The 21,558-nt window shown below is 38.9% G+C and overlaps 3 protein-coding genes across 3 annotated transcripts; all 3 read left to right on the top strand.

Annotated features, from left to right (window-relative positions):
• Nucleotides 1,131-6,357, top strand: LOC109719918 (probable WRKY transcription factor 3). Its single transcript, XM_020246765.1, has 4 exons — nucleotides 1,131-1,523; nucleotides 2,764-3,428; nucleotides 3,515-3,673; nucleotides 5,662-6,357. Exons 1-4 carry the CDS (start codon nucleotides 1,200-1,202, stop codon nucleotides 6,056-6,058), a joined length of 1,545 nt encoding a protein of 514 aa, XP_020102354.1. The 5' UTR covers nucleotides 1,131-1,199; the 3' UTR covers nucleotides 6,059-6,357.
• On the top strand, nucleotides 7,389-11,414 carry LOC109719917 (transmembrane 9 superfamily member 8-like). Its single transcript, XM_020246764.1, has 7 exons — nucleotides 7,389-7,637; nucleotides 8,751-8,915; nucleotides 9,011-9,120; nucleotides 9,203-9,311; nucleotides 9,447-9,559; nucleotides 9,644-9,797; nucleotides 9,894-11,414. The coding sequence occupies exons 1-7, from the start codon at nucleotides 7,521-7,523 to the stop codon at nucleotides 11,049-11,051; spliced, it is 1,926 nt and encodes a 641-aa protein (XP_020102353.1). The 5' UTR covers nucleotides 7,389-7,520; the 3' UTR covers nucleotides 11,052-11,414.
• Nucleotides 17,226-19,323, top strand: LOC109719979 (putative receptor-like protein kinase At1g80870). The gene is made up of 2 exons (XM_020246837.1): nucleotides 17,226-17,871; nucleotides 17,950-19,323. The coding sequence occupies exons 1-2, from the start codon at nucleotides 17,616-17,618 to the stop codon at nucleotides 19,155-19,157; spliced, it is 1,464 nt and encodes a 487-aa protein (XP_020102426.1). The 5' UTR covers nucleotides 17,226-17,615; the 3' UTR covers nucleotides 19,158-19,323.

The raw sequence follows: 21,558 nt of genomic DNA, 5'->3' as shown, positions 1-21,558 counted from the left end.
TAATATAACTTGAGTTATATTATTTTTTCGATTTACAACAAAATAAACACAAAAAGTGATGAAAGTAGGTTTTCACCCACTTCCACAAAACTAGACAATTTTTTAGCCACGGATTTGATTGTTGGTACATTTGAGATTTTAAATTCGAAATCTAATTGATACATATTTCTAGCTAAGATATTTTTTAAAAAAAAGTAAATAGAACGGAGAGTATTCTGCTTTTCTCTTTGACTGGTTAATTTATAAGTAGAATAAAAACTAAAATTGATGGTATTTTTTAAAACCTTTGAAAAAAAGTAGAAATGTGATCAGCTAAAACCAAGCGAATGGGCTTAAAAGTCAATCATTTAAGTTTTTATTCCAAATCTAAAATCTTTTCAATAAAAATTGTCCTAAATATTTTAACGAGAGTTAATATCTAGCAAAAAGATTTCTTTTTAATTATGATTTTTAACGCACATATTATTTACATAGTAGATAATATCTAACATTTACGATTTAGACTGAATTATACATTTGGTCCTCAAACTATAAGATGTGTGATACTTTAATTTTCAAACTTTTATTTATTATAATTTTTTATTTGAACTTTGTAAATGACCACAATCAAGTCCCACAATTTAATATAATTGACTAAATATTAATATATCGGTAAATATAAAAATAATAATTATTATCGCATTCTTAATTACAATACTGTTACATTATTTTTATATTAGCGACACATCAATATTTACTCAACCAAGTTAGATTATGAAATTTAATCGTAATAATTCAAAATTTCGAACTTAAAATTATAATAAATTTAGAATTTGGGGACCAAAGTGTTGCTTTTAGCTCATAGTTTGGAGTATGGTGTATGGACCGAGGTCTATGCAACAGCCTGTGTCTCTCTCAAACTTTGTGGTCCCCACGTGTCAGTGTCAGAACCGTAGTAACGGCGTCTCCGTTCTCAGGTCCTCGTCAGCATTAACGTCCGTTAACTTCCCCCGTTAAAACTAACGCCCCTGCTAGTCAATTACAGTCAAAAATAAAAAAATTAAAAAATTAAAAAAGAAACCGAACCTCTTCCGCCCTTCGTTCTCTCTCTCTCTCTCTCTCTCTCTCTCTCACTCCCTTCNGATTCCCCGTTCTAAACCACCCCCCCCGCCCTCCTCGTGGCTCCGAAGCTCGAAACCCTAGAAAAAGGGGTAGCTCCCATGGCGGAGGAGGCGGCGGCGGCGGCGAAGTCGAGCTCTCCCGCCGCGTGGCCGGTGGCGAAGGCGGAGGCCGCGCCGGCCCCGACATCCGATTCCGCTCCCAAGGTGAAGGGAGAAGCTGCGGCGGCGGCGGCGGCGGCGGCGGCGGGGGTGGGGATGGGAGATGGGAGGACGTTCTCGCAGCTACTCGCGGGGGCGATGGCGTCGCCGAAGGCGGGGAGCGGGCCCCACGCGGCGGCGCCGCCGCCGATCCTCACCGTGCCGGTGATGGCGGTGCCGTGCTTCTTGGCCCCCGCAGCGCTGATCGAGTCATCGGGGTTTAAGGTCGGTGGCCCCATCTTTATCTCTATAGTTTGTAGCTTAGACTCTTTGACTTTTGGGAAATTTTGATGCCTAATTTTGGGGGTTTGCGGATTATGCGGAAAAATATAATTATAGCCTCTCTGTTTAGTGGCTGGAGTGGCCTTTGAGCTTTCTCTTGGAGTTTAGTTGTACAGTGATCCGTTTAGGTTGAATTGTGTGATGTTTGCAACTATAGTTCAAATTTGGAGTTTTGATTTCTAGGATGATGTAAACAGGAAACAGTAATTTTGCCATAAAAATAAGTTTCTGATTGAAAAACAGCTAAATTTTGGTAAGAAGGTGATGAGCAGCTGTAGTTGGAAATACTGATAGGAGGATTACAAACAAGAGGCGGTGCAGTTGCCAATCATGTTGTCTGGAAAAGCACAATTAGTGATCTGATGATAACTTTCTCCATCTATGTATATGCCTCTACTAGTCTACAACCCAAAGAATCACAAGAAAACCAAATAAACATGTAATTTTTACGAGTCCAGCTACTATACTCTTTTGAGTACAATTGCCTTCGTACTCATAAGTCGTTTCCAACGATAGTACTTCCGAATCGACGATCCATATCGTAAACATTATCTAGAGCATTTAAAACTTCTAGAAATCAAATTTTATAATTTTTCGACATTATTTACCTTACGATCAAAAGGTCATAAAATTGACAATTTTTAACGGCCGGTATGGGATACTTGCTAGTTTAACGGTGTAAAAGAATTAGAATATGTTGAATTTTTTATAGAAAATTCTATTCACTACCTAGATAAAGATCAATAACTCTGATCTTAAATTTAAGGATCCGATCGTCTATTTTTAGGACGTCGTTCGATTTTGACTATTCATTTTTTGCCTGCTTGATGGACTTTATTATGATTTCAAAAAATTACGAAATTTTTTCTTAGAGTTTCAAATATTCTAGATCATATTTAACGGAGTAGATCGTCGATTCAGAAGCTCCATCATCGAAAACAACTTATGAGTACGAAGGGCTCTTTACTCATAAGAGTATAGTAGCTCTACTCTAATTTTTTACTTTACTCATCCCACCTATGCGTGATTTGCTCCATACATGTTGAGACAACACGACAATTTAAGAGGGATTTGTCGTCTTATGTGTGCTCCCTTTTTTGGTGCTGAGCTCTGAAGAATTTTCTTAAAGTTGTTTTTCTTTTATAAAATGTTCACACCTCTTCATTTTTAATTTCAAAATTAGGGCCAATTTGCAATGACCCATCAAGCAGCCTTGGCGAGTGTTACAGCTCAGGCTCAGCTGCAGTTGCAGGCTTTGAACTCCCAACCAAGTTCATTACCACATCCTATTCTGCCTACTGTGAGCCCTGCCCAGCTGCAACAAAGGTCACCGTCAATAACTGACGAAAATAGTTCCACACCGAAGTCAGAGAAACCACCCTTGTCTGAGCAGAAACCACAATCTACTCCTGCTCTTGTGAGCAACACAACTACTGATGGCTTCAATTGGAGGAAATATGGTCAGAAGCAAGTGAAGAGCAGTGAGAATTCCCGAAGCTATTATAGATGCACGACTACTAGTTGTTCTGCTAAAAAGAAGATTGAGCGGTGCCCGGACGGTCGTGTTGTTGAGATAGTATATAGAGGAGGACACAACCACGAAGCGCCTCAAAAAACCAGATACCCAAAAGAGAGAGGGCCTCCATCTAGCGGGCCTTCTGGAGACAATGAGACTTTGCAAGTTCCAAACAAAGAAGCTAATGAGTCAGAGACTACAACTTGCAAGACTGAACAGAATGTTGGGAGTGAAACTCCCGAGCAACAATTATACTGCTCGAGTGATTGTGAAGGGGATCCTGGGAGTAAGAATGAAGAAGATCTGAGTGAAGAACCAGAGCCAAAACGAAGGCAAGTAGACCTCATTAAGACTTCTAACCTGTCAGTGTGGTGAAGTTAACAAGCTGTAGTAACTTTTTGGTGTTCTTTATTCTCAGGATGACTGAAAGCGTTGCAACTAACCCAGCACCAGCTCTAAAAGCAGTGAGGGAGCCAAAAGTTATTGTGCAGACTGCATATGATGTTGGACATGTAACTGATGGCTACAGGTGGCGTAAGTACGGGCAGAAGATTGTGAAGGGAAATCCAAATCCAAGGTGCTTTTTTGCTGTCTTCCATGGTTTTCTATTTTTATTTTCATTCTGAATTAGCCTCAGAGGTTGCAATAAGAAAATCAGCCTACTAGCTTTGACGACTAACTGACCAATCTGAATGGTTCACTAAAATGCATCATACGTCCTTGTGGAAAAATAAAACTGAGAATAATGTCCTCAAAACTGGGTTCAACAGGAGAAGCTAAATTATCATTTCTTGCTTTCAAAGGTTCTTTCATTATTTGTGGTGTTTCTCATTTCCTCTGAGCTCTTGCCATGATGCTCCTCATGATCTGCAAATGAAGTACTTAGCTACTTTATTTCCAATCAGAGTAGAGATATTTTCTTATTCTCAGCATGAACCATGAACTTGCACTCATGTGGAGGCATGCCAGTTCTGCATCTTTCAACACATTTATATGACAACACATGATTCCAAACCTGATTATACTCGTGTCAAACATAATCTTAGTAATTAGATCAGAAGTGTGTTACAATTAGTTCACTTTGTCAGCTGTGCAGCATTATGTGGTTTACTGTGGAAGATAATTGGTCATCCTTGTATTAAAGAAGTAGCTGATATGCCATGTCTGTGTACTGTTATCTCTAAGAATATATTTCAAAGTAGAACAAACACCTGAAACTATATAATTACGAACGGGAATTATTTTCTGGCATCTCTGATGTTTATAGTTTATGTAAATAACCAAACAGTATGCCATGTGATTCACAGCATCGCCTCGCCATCATTCATCTAGGCCTTCCTTTAAGAGTGAGTAGTTTGCTGTAGAATAACTCATTACGAATTCCCTGAAGCATTAGTAGTTATTTATTGCAGGGTATGAAACTGATGTTGAATGCTTTTAGGAGCCTAGTCAAATAATAGAAAGACAAAAAGGGAACTAAATTTTCAGTTTAGCTCTCTTTTCCATGGGATATGAAGGAAACGGAAAGATTCAGCCCTTTACAACTGGGAAGATCAAGGGATTCATTGAAAGTTGAATTTTTGTTTAGATGGGGAGATTAAAAGTTCTTATGCATCGAAATAGGAGTGTAGACAAATAATATGTGGTTAGACATCACCCTGGTGGTTAGACCTCGCCCTTCTATCTATTCAAAGCAACTGATATGTATTCTTCACAATTGAAAGATAATAGCAAATGGGTGAATGAGCAAAAACTCGACCAGTGTATTGTACAAAGTTGATAGCACAGGTGTGTAACATAGTAGGAGAGACTCCTATGTTCTTAAAAGTTTTTATCTTCATCTGGTATTCTTTCTAATTTTAAGTTTTCAACAGATTATTTTGTGTCATTTTCTTCTTTACAAGTTTTTGAGACTGAGTGCCTTGTATTAGCTATTTGGAGTCTAGTGAGAGTTGATTGGAGTCAAATGTCTTCAAATAGACTTTATGCCATTTAAATATTATATTAAGTAGGAAAAACCTATTGCAAGAGTACGTACTACTTGACAACTTTATTTCTAATTTTGATGATATGGTTTTCGACCTGCAAGCCATATGTTGCTGTAATAGCTTACTTTAATCTGTTTTCAAAGGACCTGCTGAAGTTGAAAGGCTATGAGTTGCTACTATGTTTGTAGTACCATTGCACATGCTTAGTATAAACGATGTTTTGAATCCAGCAGATGAAGTTAAAGAGCTGTCATGTACTGCTAACTTTGCATCCAATTTGGATATATCAACGATCATAGTGTGCTAACTTTACATCCAATTTGGATATATCAACGATCATAGTGTGCTAACTTTACATCCAATTTGGATATCAATCATGTTTTGAGATGGACTAAGATATAAAATGGGGTTAATTATAAATTTAGGTGTGAAGCTTGATTTCAATTTAAAAAATTTGGTCCTTAAACATGCAACATTTAGTAGATCTATGCTATCAAATTTTTGTTTACTTATTATTTACCAAAGTAATGCTGTTTCTGTTCCATTCTACTCTAATACTTCAGTGTTGTATTTCCAGGAGCTACTATCGGTGCACACATGACGGCTGTCCTGTTCGTAAGCACGTTGAGAGAGCATCAGATGATGCGAAATCCATTGTCATAACTTACGAAGGTAAACACAACCACGAACAACCAGCTTTTAGCTGCAACGATTCTAAAGGAAGTCCACGTCCCTCCATTACTGCAAAAGGCGAACAACCTAACGCACCAAACGCCGCATCGGATTGTGAACCTCCAAAGGACTCTCTGCCACATGTAGATGCAGAATCAAATGGCAACAAGGCTATAGAACTCGGAGGCGAGAAGGCGCTGGAATCTGCTCAGACTCTTCTAAGCATTCGAACTAACCCTGACGGCATAAAGAAACCTCATTTCGGTGAAAATTCCCCGCCAGTTGCGGTCCAGAATACTTGAAGATTAAACAGAATTTTAACAGTAGTGTCGTATTTATTTACGTACTATTATTGGCAGGTTAATGTTGTTGTATTAGCTCTTCTGTATAGTCCTAGTGGAATCTTGGGATCAAGACAGCAAACATGGATTAGAGCATCATAATCATCGGTCATAATTTAGCAGAGAGAACTGAGATTTGAGTTGTGGAGCTTGGTGGTTGTTTAAATGCTGTGTATAGATTTCTCTGTACTATACATTGTATGATTTCTACATTATCACTGAGGCTAACAAAAAGGACCAATGTATTGTGAAGTTTGTAATTCCCCTACTTTTTCCTCACTTTCTCTGCATGGCAAATATAACTAATGTATTTTATATGTAGAACAGGTGCTGGAGAAGGATTACTCACTCAACAAATTTTGGGGTACAGATCCTCCGCAGACCTAGTACGCAAAAAATTTCTGTGAATTGATGATCTATTTATCCTAAATGCCAGATCCTCTCTGTAATCGAAACCAACAATTGAGACTTGGAATATGATGCACAGAAATTTTTTACACACGAGGTATTTTTTTTTTTTTTTTTCAAAATTTGGTAGCCCAAATTCCGAGAATAAATCTCATCTTTATTCCATGCTAACCATGGCCTAACATCAAAAGTCAAAAGCATTTACTTTCGAAAGAATATATCTACTTTATTATTAATTGGGTAGTGCCCTATAACATGTATACTTAATAGTGAACAATAATAAAAAACAAATTGTACCTCATACCTAACTACTTGTCACATGGGCATTGCCCCATTTTCACCCAATAGGGTGAGCTCAATTTGGGCCAAATGTTAACATACACCTAATTACAAACCATGTTGTCCTCTTTGCTGTTGACATAGCAACCATATTTTACCCCCAAAATGATGTAACATGCATGATAGTGCTAATGCTCCTAATGTTACCATAATTTGACTTTTCTAATACTAGAATTACTTTTCTGAATATAATCCTATTTTTAGCCTTTCTTGAAAAATCTAGCTAAGACAATTTCATTAAATTCAGTTTGTTTCGAAAAGTTTGAAGATATAATTAGGAGACGAATAATGTTTTGAGATTGTTTTTTTTTAAAAAAATACATTTCAGTAAAAAGATTGGCCTTTGTATTGAATAAGTTATTTGCGGTCAAAAAATTGAGGATCAACTTGCACAAAAAAAAGTTGTGAGGATCAAATTGCAAAATTAAATAAACCGACATTTTTTTAATCCCTCGCGTTCACCGATTCGCCCCTCGAAATACTCTTAATAAAAATACACCATTTCGCAGTGCGATTCTGAGAAGTGGAGAGAGAGAGAGAGAGAGAGAGAGAGAGAGAGAGGAGAAGAGGTCTCAGCTCCCGACACCTGCTTCTTCTTCTTCTTCGTCTTCTCCGTCGAAACCCTAACCCTAACCCTAAGACCCTACGCACCCCCTCCTCTCCCCTCTCTCCATCAATGGAGATCTCGCGGTCGCCGGCGCTCCTCGCATGGATCGCAGCGGTGATCCTGCTCCTCGCCGCCCCCGCCCGCTGCTTCTACCTCCCCGGCGTCGCCCCCGCCGATTTCCAGCAGGTCAGCGTCGGATCTCCTCTCGATCTCCGCCCCTGACCTTAGATCTGGTATCATGTTGTGCGAATTTAGTGTGGTATTTAGATCCGGAGCTCTCGCGAGGTGGATTTCGTATTATATCGATTGTTAGATTTAGATAATATATTTTATTTTAGATGTAGTGCGATTTGAATCGGAAAGGTCGTTCTCGGTTAGATCTGGATCTGTGTGAATTGTGTAAAAAGTTTTTAAGCTTGCAAATTTTGCTTTTATGCTGCAGTATCATGCACAGCTCTTTTTAATAGCCTATTCGTACTTTTTATTACGTGTTTTGTTATTTATGTCGATAAAGGCGAGATTTTGTGCATGGAGAAAGCTGGATCCTTGTGGTTTGACACATAATATTACTCTGTGGAGGTTGTTCTTGTACCAATGCATCATATTAATCAGATGCTTAAAATTTGAACAAGCCGGAGCAGAGATTGTGCTAGTTACTTAGAGGTAATTTTACACAATATTATATGAAGTATAATGGCCGCCTGAAATAAGAAAAGAATTTAAGCCAGATCTGAAAATTCAAAAGTATTTGATTAGCTCCGTAGCCAAGTCAAAGCCCGGACTCCTCCATTGACTTAACGAATTTCCCGTTCTCTCCAAATTATTTAGGATGCTGCATGGAGTTGATAGAGTCCAAGATTCTAAGATATATTTAACAATCTTATTTACCCATTGTATCTATTGGACCTACATTTATACTAGTAGAAAAGATTTTTCCGCCACAAGATACCATAGACTTTCTGTATCTCTCTCTCTCTCTCTCTCTCTATCAATTGATGGTGTATGAAGTTCTTGTTTTTTATGCATGTGCGCATGAGAGATTAGTGCTGATAGTATATTCAACTTTTAGTTATTTCACACATTACTCTGCTCCAATTTATGTCTACGTTTTGAGAACCTCTCTTAAGTGATGTAGTGCATATAAAATATTGGATGTTAAATACTGATCTTTACGAGAATCTTTTCATTGGAATCTCCTTAAAGTTTGTTTTCATTTCTAGTGATGATATGGTTTACTATCAGAAAAGCATTTTGGTTTTCTGCCATGCTTTAATTGTAGTACAATAATGATGTCTGCAGAAAGATCCGCTTCCGGTGAAGGTCAACAAGCTAAGTTCTATAAAGACACAGCTCCCATACTCCTACTATTCTCTCCCTTACTGCCGACCAGATACTGTAGTGGAGAGTGCAGAAAACCTCGGCGAAGTTCTTCGTGGGGACCGAATAGAGAACTCTCCATATGTGGTTAGTTTCACCACATTGATGTAGTGCGAATCTGTTTTCTCTTTAATATTCTGATATCTCAGTTGTTCTTTAACTATTGATTTTCCCGTTCGCAGTTTGAGATGAGAGAGCCTAAGATGTGCCAGATTGTCTGCAAGATTACTCCCGGTGAGAAGGAAGCAAAGGATTTTAAGGAAAAGATAGAGGACGAGTACCGCATAAACATGTAAGGCTTCTGTTTTTCGTACTTGCAATTGGAGAAAAAGCATAAATGAGATTTGTCATTTTCTAATTCAATTCATCTACAGGATTCTTGACAATCTCCCACTAGTTGTTCCTATCAAAAGACTGGATCAGGATTCAGCTGTTGTTTATCAGCATGGCTTTCACGTTGGTGTCAAAGGACAATATTCTGGAGTAAGTAAATCTATTTTTTACAAAAAAATATATGTATCTGCTAGAATCATCTAGTTTAGTATGTATCTGCTAGAATCATCTAGTTTAGTATGTTGAGGTTTGTGATTTTCTTGTGTATAAACCATTTCTTTGTAGAGTAAGGATGAGAAATACTTCATCCACAACCATTTATCATTTCTAGTCAAGTATCACAAGGATACAAATATGGACTCTGCTAGAATAGTTGGCTTCGAGGTTAAACCATTCAGGTACAATTCGATTTTCAAGGCTTAATATATGCATTGGGTTTCTCCCGCCATTTGTTCTCTCTAATAAAATATCCTTTGATTCAGTGTTAAACATGAGTTTGAAGGCCAATGGAATGGTAATAAGACTCGCCTGAGCACCTGCGATCCTCATTCAAAGCGTTCTGTTGTGAACTCTGATTCTCCTCAGGAGGTCGAAGTTAATAAGGATATTATATTTACCTACGATATCGACTTTCAGGTAGCAGCAACTAATAAATGTTACCTATTCACAAGTGAGCTCATTCCTTAATGAACTAAAACTGATATATGGTCTTTTATCTTTCTCTACTTGCAGGAGAGTGATGTCAAGTGGGCATCTCGCTGGGATACCTACCTTCTAATGAACGACGATCAGATCCACTGGTTCTCCATCGTCAATTCTCTGATGATTGTCCTCTTCCTATCTGGTATGGTGGCGATGATCATGCTCCGCACACTATACCGAGATATCTCCAAGTACAACCAGCTTGAAACCCAAGAGGAAGCACAAGAAGAAACTGGATGGAAGCTCGTGCACGGTGATGTGTTCCGCCCCCCGTCTAACTCTGACCTACTCTGCGTATATGTTGGCACTGGTGTCCAATTCTTCGGTATGCTCCTTGTCACTATGATATTCGCCGTCCTCGGCTTCCTCTCTCCCTCAAACAGAGGAGGGCTAATGACTGCCATGCTCCTTCTCTGGGTTTTCATGGGTTTGTTCGCTGGCTACTCCTCTGCACGGCTATATAAAATGTTTAAGGGCTCAGAATGGAAAAAAATCACTCTTAGAACAGCTTTCACTTTCCCTGGGGTTGTCGCTGCCATTTTTTTTGTCTTAAATGCCCTAATCTGGGGGGAGAAGTCCTCAGGAGCAGTACCCTTCACTACAATGTTCGCCCTTGTTTTGCTCTGGTTTGGGATCTCCGTCCCCCTCGTATTTGTGGGAAGCTATATCGGCTTCCAGAAACCTGCCATTGAAGACCTGGTGAAAACGAACAAAATTCCAAGGCAAATCCCTGAACAAGCTTGGTACATGAACCCAATATTTTCCATACTGATTGGAGGGATCCTTCCCTTCGGGGCTGTTTTCATCGAGCTCTTCTTCATCCTCACCTCCATTTGGCTCCAGCAGTTCTACTACATCTTCGGATTCCTCTTCCTGGTCTTCATTATCCTTATCGTCACCTGTGCCGAGATCACCATCGTGCTCTGCTACTTCCAGCTGTGCAGCGAGGACTACCTGTGGTGGTGGAGGTCGTACTTGACTTCAGGATCCTCAGCTCTCTACCTCTTCCTCTACGCCACCTTCTACTTCTTCACAAAGCTCGAGATCACAAAGCCAGTGTCCGGGATTTTGTACTTTGGCTACATGCTCATTGCCTCCTATGCCTTCTTTGTTCTTACCGGCACGATCGGGTTCTATGCGTGCTTCTGGTTCACTCGGTTGATTTACTCTTCCGTGAAGATCGATTAAGCGCGTGGTTCGGCGACATCATTTGTTTGGATCAAGCAAACAACACACCATCATATGGGTTTATTTTTGAGATACGAGCTGTGCGATTCTATACTGTGTGGGAGGTTAATTCCTTTTCTTGAGGTTCGTTAAAAGTAATTCGCAGCTTTATTTTCATTCATCAGTTCTTTTATCTTTTGATGATCTTTAAGGATGCCTCCTGCTGGTTTAGAAATTAGGGTTCATTCGTATACACCATTCTCGTTCTCCTTTTCTTAATTTTCTATGTCATCCTTTCCGCGTTAACTAGAAGTACTGCTGTAATACATTTATTGAAATTTCGTACTCTTATTTTATCTTTAATAGAATTTCATTGCGTGGTAATTTGCGATGTGTAGAAACTTAAGTTGCTTAACATTTTCATTTGGCCGCAGTTTTGCGGCGCTCAACTGCAAAACACCATGTTACTGAGAAAGCTCTGATTCGGGGTTTCTCGCATAAAGATCAGCAGCAGGCCGCACACACCGCTGGGCCAAACAAGGCCTTAATCCAATGACGAAACTAAACTCGTCGGTCCTTCTCTTTGGCCTGGTATGTGCTCATTAGTTTTTTGGGTTTTTTTTCCAGTTTAGAACAACTTTATCCGGTTCTTTTTAACTAGAGGTGAGAACTCATGAGACCATACACTAATCGACAAACTTGCTTTTGATGTCTCGCAAATGCCCCACTTGGTAAGAGAGTAGTGGCCATTTTAGCATTTTAAGTTCGAAAGTGAATTACCGATTGTTCCTAGCGCAAGTGGCAAAAGGCTTAGTGATTGGTACCTAAGATTTCAGGTTTAAATTATAGTTGATTCACATTTCTAGCTAAATTTATTTCTAAATAAAATAAATGAAGCAGGTAACTCAAACAAAAAAAAAAAAAAAAAAATTTGAAAGTGAATTAGATAGTGGGACTCCCTTTCGCAGTCGAACCATTTGTTCAAATAGGTCGATACGGGATTTAAAGCTTTCCGATTTTATTGTTCGAACTAATCCGGCCTAGGAATTGGGTCACACTCCGACCTAGTTTTTAAAACACAGATTTGAATTCAGAATCTCCTAGACTCCTACTAAGGAGTTGAGAGCACCAACCGATAAACCGGGCATACGGAGAGGAGAACTGAAGAGAGAACTCCATATGTAGATAACTTCTGCTTTAACTAAAACTGTTTAAAGATAAAATTTAGCACTAAGTAACCTCTTTAATGATGAGAGAATTCATTCATATTGTAATGTCCAACATTATAAATGCTTTGAATGCGTCCAAGTGAGCTGATCATCCGCATGCATGCTTATTTGGAGAGGATAAGATTTCAGAGACAAACAAGCTTTTCATTCTCATCATATACCCCTTCTTTTTATTGTCTTGAAGAGTATATATATATATATATATATATATATATATATATATATATATATATATAGCACCAATGACTTGGTGCTATTAAGTTTTTCGCACTTGGATTAAAAGATGTGCGGTTAGGATGATGTGGGCCCCCTAAGCACTACAACAGAATTAGATTATAGGGACACATGTTTGGGACACTTTTGAATAAGTGTCCCATTTATCCTAAAACTTAAAAAAACATCTACTAATGCNCGGATATTACGTTGCGAAAGAATTGGCGGGTGCGGATATTACGTGTGAGAAGGAAAATATTTGAGAAACGCGTAGATAGAAAATATGATATAAATGCGAAGGTATTATTGTCACAAAAAGTGACAGATACTTTTATTTTTAATCATTAGATAAGATCTAATGGCAAAAAATTAATATCTTTATTTTAGAATAAATTATTACTTAGTTAATTATTATATTTAAACCAAATTAAATAAAATTAATTCAAATAAGTTCAAATTACGTCAAATTATACCAATTAAACAATTATCTAAATCTTAAACCGTAAATACTAATTCAAAATTCAAAATTTAATTTCGATATATTTTAAGATTTAAATTCAAATGCGTCAAAATTTAATGGATTATTTGAGATGAATGGTTCAAAATTTTTGGACATGAAAAAATTAGTTAAAAAGATAAAGATATTTTCGCAATAAAATTCATATTTGATTTAAAATTAAATTTTGAATCATTTTAATATTTAAATTCAAATGCGATGATATGTTTAATTCAAAATTATGATAGGTCATATTACGTATGAGAAAGGTTAACTGGATATTATGTAGGTGGTGGATGTGTATGGTATGTGGATTAATGAGATATTTGAGAAATTCACGGATATTACGTTGCAGGTGGTGGATGTGTATGGTAGGTGGATTAATGAGATATTTGATAAATTCACAAATATTACGTTGCGAAAGAATTGGCGGGTGCGGATATTACGCGTGAGAAGAAAAATATTTGAAAAACGCGTAGATAGAAAATATGATATAAATACGAGAGTATTATTGTCACAAAAAGTAACAGATGCTTTTATTTTCAATCATTAGATAAGATCTAATGACAAAAAATTAATATCTTTATTTGAGAATAAATTATTACTTAGTAAATTATTTGAAATGATTGGTTAAAAATTACTGGACATGAAAATATTAGTAAAAAGGATAGAGCCATTTTTGAAAAGAGAAAACAATTCAAAACTCTCGCTTTTATAAGTAGTATAGATATGCAGGCTGACAAACGAGCAATGCTATTATACATCTAAAAAATATGTGCAAATTATATATTTTATTTATCCAAATATTAATATTCTTATACTAGTCTTATTAATTTTTTTTTACATTAAAAATTTAAAATAATATTTAAATTTTTGAATGGATGGATATAAGATTAACCACCCATTTTTGAATGTACAAATAGTATTTTTTGCTCTCAAACTGGTGGCGGTTCTTTTCGAGCTTTCTTGTTTGGTCATGACTAATGAGAAAAACAAATTCGCATTTTGTTTACAAAACAATGAAAAGTAAGCGCGCGGCACCTGATGAAAAGTTGAGCTAATGTTGAAATAATCTCTTCTGACAAAAGTCAGCTTCATAATTTGAGCATGCAGTGGCTTGGATTACAGTGGTATCAATGCAGCAGGATCTTCTTCTGAGCTTAATTAGACAGATTTTTGAGGCCCCATCTTTAGGATCTTTATCTAAAAAGGGCTCAGGCTCGGTGGTTGGTACTCGAGACCCAAGTTCGAATCCTAGTTGATTCACATTTTTAGCTAAGTTTATTTCTAAATGAAATAAACAAAAGCGGGTAGCATGCTATCTATCTCTCTCAAAAAAAAAAAAAAAATTATACTTAGATGTTATCTTTGATCTTACCTTTATTGTGTCTGGTTTAGTATCTCAGGTAATAAGTAATAACTGTATATTCTTTGACAAAATAAATTAAAAATTTTAAAGTTTCTACATTCGAGACATTTATCAAAATTTATTTATCATTATTGTAATAGAAGTACAAGTTGTACTGGGGAACTACTAATTATTCTGGTCGAATTAAGATACGATGTAAATTGAATAATAGTAATGTTTTTTGCGAGAGATAGTTAGTATGTTATTTGTTTTGTTTATTTTTTTAAAAAAATAAACTTAGCTAATAATATAAATCAACTAGAATTTCTATTTGCGCTAGGGAGTAATGTTGAGGTAGCTAACTCAGCTACGAGATTATTAGACATATCACCTCTAAATATAAATAATTACTTATTACCTATCACCATAAAACACTAAATTAAGTTTAAATCGGCCCAAATGATCTTAATTGAAAATATTAAACAGTACCATAAGAAAAGATTATTACAGTGAATCATTACTCATAAAAGAAGAATTAACAAATCAATGAATTAGNACATTCCAGTTCATCTCTCTCTCTCTCTCTATATATATATATATATATGCAGGCTGACAAATGAGCAATGCTATTATACATCTAAAAAATATGTGCAAATTATATATTTTATTTATCCAAATATTAATATTCTTATACTAGTCTTATTAAATTTTTTTTAACATTAAAAATTTAAAATAATATTTAAATTTTTGAATGGATGGATATAAGATTAACCACCCATTTTTGAATGTACAAATAGTATTTTTCACTCTCAAACTGGTGGCGGCTCTTTTCGAGCTTTCTTGTTTGGTCATGACTAATGAGAAAAACAAATTCGCATTTTGTTTACAAAACAATGAAAAGTAAGCGCGCAGCACCTGATGAAAAGTTGAGCTAATGTTGAAATAATCTCTTCTGACAAAAGTCAGCTTCATAATTTGAGCATGCAGTGGCTTGGATTACAGTGGTATCAATGCAGCAGGATCTTCTTCTGAGCTTAATTAGACAGATTTTTGAGGCCCCATCTTTAGGATCTTTATCTAAAAGGGGCTCAGGCTCGGTGGTTGGCACTCGAGATCCAAGTTCGAATCCTAATTTATTCACATTTCTAGCTAAGTTTATTTCTAAATAAAATAAACGAAGCGGATAGCGTGCTATCTATCTCTCAAAAAAAAAAAGAAGAAGAAATATACTTAGATGTTATCTTTGATCTTACCTTTATTGTGTCTGGTTTAGTATCTCAGGTAATAAGTAATAACTGTATATTCTTTGACAAAATAAATTAAAAATTTTGAAGTTTCTACATTCGAGACATTTATCAAATTTTATTTATCATTATTGTAATAGAAGTACAGTTGTACTGGGGAACTACTAATTATTCTGGTCGAATTAAGATATGATGTAAATTGAATAATAGTAATGTTTTTTGCGAGAGATAGTTAGTATGCTATTCGCTTTGTTTATTTTTTTAAAAAAATAAACTTAGCTAATAATATAAATCAACTAGAATTTCCATTTGCACTAGGGACGATCACGGTCGGTGAATAACAGTAATGTTGAGGTAGCTAAATCAGCTACGAGATTATTAGCCATATCACCTCTAAATATAAATAATTACTAATTACCTATCACCATAAAACACTAAATTAAGTTTAAATTGGCCCAAATGATCTTAATGGAAAATATTAAACAGTGCCATAAGAAAAGATTATTACAGTGAATCATTACTCATAAAAGAAGAATTAACAAATCAATGAATTAGTAAATAAAAAAAGGGAAAAGGTCATGAGCATGGCACTTTGCCTTCAATCCCCACAACAGAGTTTTGTCCCTTTGAATCATGATGACCAAGAACCAAAAAGGCAGAGGCAAAGGCTAGTGAGTGGGTCTCCCTTGCTCCCTTTTTTTTTTTTTTTAACTTTTGCTTTATTGAAGATCGTGTTGGCTATTTTTCCTATTACCCAGATACAAATGGCTCCGTACCAAACACGGTGAATATACCCTTTCCCATTCTCTACGCTCACATCCCAAAACCACAAAAAGACAAAAAAAAAAAAAAAAAAAAAAAAAAAAAAAAAAAAAAAAAAGAGAAGGGAAAAGAAAAGTAAACAAAGTATGAAGCCATATTCAAAAGCAGCTTTTCTTTTTTAATTTGGTATGGATCGTTTGACCGGGTTGTTTGAATAAATGAGTTGCGCTTCTTAAACTTAATTTGCTTGTGTTCGGCTCAACTTAAACTCTCCATCTGAATAATAACTTGGAATTTAGCGCTCGTGTTCGACTCACAAATGTATAGACAGAATCATCACCGGTCTATGCTTATCTAGTCCGTCGTTAAGATTTGAGTGAGAAAAGAAACGCATTCTAATGATTCCCATCTCACCGTAAAAAATAAAATAAAATAAAATACGTCAGTTAATTCCTGATATAACGTTATCGACTAATCATATTATTTTTTTTTAAATTCATCCATTCCAACATAATTATTAAAAAATTATTTTATTATATTTTTTTTCAAAAGAAAATATAATCAGTTATTAATAGATTATATAATGTGATTGATACATAATAGAATCTCTCTTTATCGTGAGATGAGATCCCCTAATCTCTTTCTAATCTTCAATTCTTCATCCAAATAATAACTCCTCCCCACATCTAAATCTAAATCAGCACAAAATCCAAAACTACTGACTCTAAAAACCCCCTTCTCACTGAAATTGAAACTAAAACTAAAAGTAGAACTAGAACTATAACTAAAACCCCCCACCACCTTTTCATTTCTCTCTCTCTCTCTCTCTCTCTCTCTTAAATCTCTTTTTCCTCACGTATATGTGCATAGTCCTAATATTCTCCGATTTTTTTTTGNCTGCTGCTGCTGCTGCTCTCCGTCCCCTTCTTCTTCTTCTTCCTGCTCCGCCGGCGCCGGCCACTCCAAACGCTGCCGGTCTCCCCGCCTCCGCATCTCCGCCGCTTCTCCTTCCGGCGCCTCCGCCGCGCCACCGCCTCCTTCCACCCCTCCCGCTCCCTCGGCCGCGGCGCCTCCGCCTCCGTCTTCCTCGCCCTCCCCCCCAAACACTCCTCTTTCGACGACGACGACGACGAGCGCTCCCCGCTCGCCGTCAAGCTCTTCCCTTTCTCGGCCCCGCCCCACGCCGAGCTCCGGCTCCTCTCCTCCCTGCCCCCTTCGCCCTTCCTCCTCCCCCTCCTCGGCCACTCCCTCTCCTCCTCCCCGCGCCGCCCCCACCTCCTCGTCTTCCCCTTCATGCCCCGCGGCTCCCTCCAAGACGCCCTCTTCCGCCCCGGCGACGACCCCGACCTCGACTGGCCCCGCCGCTTCGCCGTCATCCTCGACGTCGCCCGCGCCCTCGCCGTGCTCCACCTCGACCTCGACCCCCCCGTCGTCCACGGCGACCTCAAGCCCAGCAACGTCCTCCTCGGCCCCGACTTCCACGCCAAGCTCGCCGATTTCGGCCTCGCCCGCTTCAAAACCCCCCATGCCCAAGCCCATTCCCATTCCCATGCCCATTCCCATGCCTAGGCCAGAACCTACCATGGAATTTGGAGGAGGTGCCATGCCGCTAGAACCGACACGACCTATGCCCATTCCCATGCCGATTTGCTCAGCCAGGAGCTCGGCCCCAGCCAGGAGCTGTTCCCGTCGACCCACCCGCCCTCGTCTTCCGGTTTCGGCGCGAGCCCTGCGCCAAAGGACCCGCCTTTGGGCGATCACAGCAGAGAATTGGGCGGCCAGGATTGGTGGTGGAAGCAGGAGGAGAGCGGAGAGTTGGATTCCAGGGACTGCGTCGCCGAGTGGATCGGCAGCCAAATCGCCGGCCCCGCGCCGCAGAACCCCGTCTGGGACGATGAGCGGCCCAGCCGCCGCTCCCGCTCCCGCTCCCCCGAGAAGCGCTTCGAGCTCGGGAGCTCGAGCCGCCGCGCGGAGAAGCTCGAATCCGGGGAGGCCCCGCCGCCGGAGAGGAAGAAGCAGAAGAAAATGGCTTCCGCCGCCGTCGACGACGGCGGCTGCGGCGGGGAGAAGAACAACAACCGGAAGATGAGGGAGTGGTGGAAGGAGGAGTACTTTGCAGAGATCAGCAACAATGGCGAACGCAACAGGAAGAGATCGAAATGGTTCCGATCGATTAGTACGAATCGCGCCGCCGCTGCCGCCGCCGCCAACGGAGAAGAAAACCATCACCGCAGCGACGGTAAAAGATGCGGTTTTGAGTCGAATTTCGACATAAGCTTTCGAAAGGGCTGGAAGAGCAAGAAGAGGAGCAAATCCGCAGGGAGCGACTTCGACTTCTTCAGCGGCGACTTGTTCAGCAGGGAGCTGAGCAGCACGACGAGCATGCGAGGGACGGTTTGCTACGCCGCCCCCGAGTACGGCGCCTCCACGCATCTGACGGAGAAGGTCGATATATACAGCTTCGGAGTTCTCGTGCTCGTGATCCTATCGGGGCGAAGGCCTCTTCACGTCCTCTCGTCGCCGATGAAGCTCGAGAAGGCGAATCTCATCAGCTGGTGCCGCCAATTGGCGCGGCACGGCAATGTGTTGGAGATCATGGATGAGAAGCTGAAGGGTGAGTATGACAAGGAGCAAGCCACCCTGTGCATACATTTGGCCCTCTTGTGCTTGAACAAGATGCCGGAGTTGAGACCAGACGGCGGGGAGATAGTGCAAATCCTGAAGGGGGAGATGGACTTGCCGGTCGCGCCGGTCCTCGATTTCTCGCCGTCGCCCTGCGCGCAAACCTATAGCCGGGCGCGGAGGAAACCAACCACTGATGAGCAGTATCAGTAACTCTCTCTCTCTCTCTTATCTCTGTTTTATCCACTCTTTGCTACAATGCATGCTTAAATCTTAGTGTGAACATTTTGTTGATGTTGCTTGTTTTATTGTGTGTATATATATAGAGTTGAAATTTTGTTCTCATTGTGTTCTCAAATGGTAGATCAATTTGCTATAACCAACAAAGGAACAATTTCTCATCCACATCATCATTTTAGTGATCCATTAGTTTGCTTCTACTTCTCATGGTTATCTAACACAACTAGAGATCATTGAATTCTAGAAATATTTATTTATCCTAACAATTGTGAATACCTAATGCAATTGGTGATTTAACAGGGTCAATGGTTGGTGTTGATGTGTAAACCATACTATTTTATGTAGCTTGCTATGTATGCTCTATGTCAACTCATAAATTAATAAAGAATCTTCCTCTCTACACTATAATGAGTTTATATCAAGGTATTGTTTTGACAAAAAGGAATTTCTCATCACAATGCCTCAAATAAGTTGCCAATCTAACTAAATGTGCTTGTTAGCTTATACCTGGGGCTAAAAAGGGTGTGCTTTAATTCTCTATTTGAAGCTATCAACTTAAAGAGGAATGTTCTTATACACAACTCACTCTTCTTTTTTTGTTTACTAACTTCTATTTGAAACCAACATTTCTACGTAATCGCAATCGCGACTTTGTCCAATTATTTGTTTCAATTTTATGTATCTTTGGAGCAATTTGTGCTCTTCTCATGTTCAAGTCTCCACATTGGTGAGGTCATTTGATCTCTCTTCACTGTCACAGAATAATAATAAGTGTATTAAAACTAAGGTAAGGGATACGTATGGAGCTATATAAAGTTATAAACTAGTGAAATGAAAAGGGCAGTTTGATTACGGGGAGGTGTTTTGTATTAAACTAATAATGTTGTTCACACTCTACAAATGGTCAAGCTATCATTTTATAAAGGACTAGGGCATTAGGCACAATATTATACTCGTCGTTTGCGGTAATCTCCGCGTAATCTCTCTCCTTTCATGAGGCTTAATTCTGTGTGTTTGTTTTTTTAGGCTTCTTACATTTTGTTTGTTTGTTTGTTTGCTTGAAGTTATTATGTGTTTTTGGTTTTTGAGACCATCCACATGGGGTGCATGTTGGTAGAGGGTGCTCTAGGGTGATCAAGGAGAGCATGATATTAACAAGATGAGCTGTTTGTGTACGTTGATGGTGCGGTGCACAGATTAAGAGTTGGTGTTTGATTGGACCTCAAGGAGTCTTCCGAGTAAAGGGGTGGTTGAAGTTGTTAGGGTTTTTTTTAAAATTTTTTTATTGTGCAAAAGGTGGCCAGCTATGTGGAGCAAATAGGTGGACTTAGGGGGGCGTAATGTGGGCCGTGTGGGACCGGCATGGCCCACATTCATTCTGGCCAAACTGGGCCACGGGTCGACCTGGCCCGGCCCAAATTTTTGGGCAGGGCAATGCCAGGCCACATTCATGGTTCCCGGGCCCAGCACAGCCCCCTCTCCCGCGAGGAATTCTACACTATCACACTTGCACTACGTCATCAATAACAAGTCAATCACATTCCTTCTTTTCAATCAAAAGTACAATAAAAATATTTTTTTACAATCATGATGGGACATATATCTCTAAAAGAAGACATTTGATTGGTTTGTTACGCCACGTCACTAATATACTCGTTGCATTCTAGAATTTTTTCTCTCCCGCCCCCGGCCTTGGGGCTCACCAACTCCCCAAAGACCCCCAAGGCCGAGCCGACGGGCTTAGTAGTAATGGCCCAGCACGGCCCATGATGTTGGGTTGGGCTGGCCCGGCACGAATTCTACAGTACTGTGCCTAAGCCCGTAGCCGTGCCGGGCCGGGCCGGATGACCCATTTTACATCCCTAGGTAGACTTTGACTGGATACTAGGTATGATCGATAAATTGTTGGGGTTAAATGATTCTATTATTAAAAGCACAAAACAATCAGTGCTTATAAATTTTTCACCATTAGATTATACTATTCCACCGACCATCCATTCAATCCTTAGGAAAAACTATTATGCTAATCCTACAAATCTTCATTCAATGACTGAAAACTTATCAAACCCAATGACTCGGATGCTTTTAAAAGTATAAGAACTCAATTATATGTATATAGTCGTGCTACAATGCTGTCAGTAGTATTAAGCACTTGATACTACCAAATTTTTTGCTATTAGGTATAATACTATTAGATAACTTGATAGTATGAAAAGCTTAATACTATTAATAGTATAGTAGCCGAACTATATATATATATATATATATATATATATATATATATATATAGAGAGAGAGAGAGAGAGAGAGAGAGAGAGAGAGGGGCTAGAATACTTGTAAAAGTATCATAGGGGTGATACTTGTGTGTTTTTAG

Source organism: Ananas comosus, linkage group 14, assembly GCF_001540865.1.
Source record: "Ananas comosus cultivar F153 linkage group 14, ASM154086v1, whole genome shotgun sequence".
Classification (NCBI taxonomy): domain Eukaryota; kingdom Viridiplantae; phylum Streptophyta; class Magnoliopsida; order Poales; family Bromeliaceae; genus Ananas; species Ananas comosus.
The sequence above is the reverse complement of the archived record's forward strand: the minus strand, read 5'-3'. Positions and strand labels throughout refer to the sequence as shown.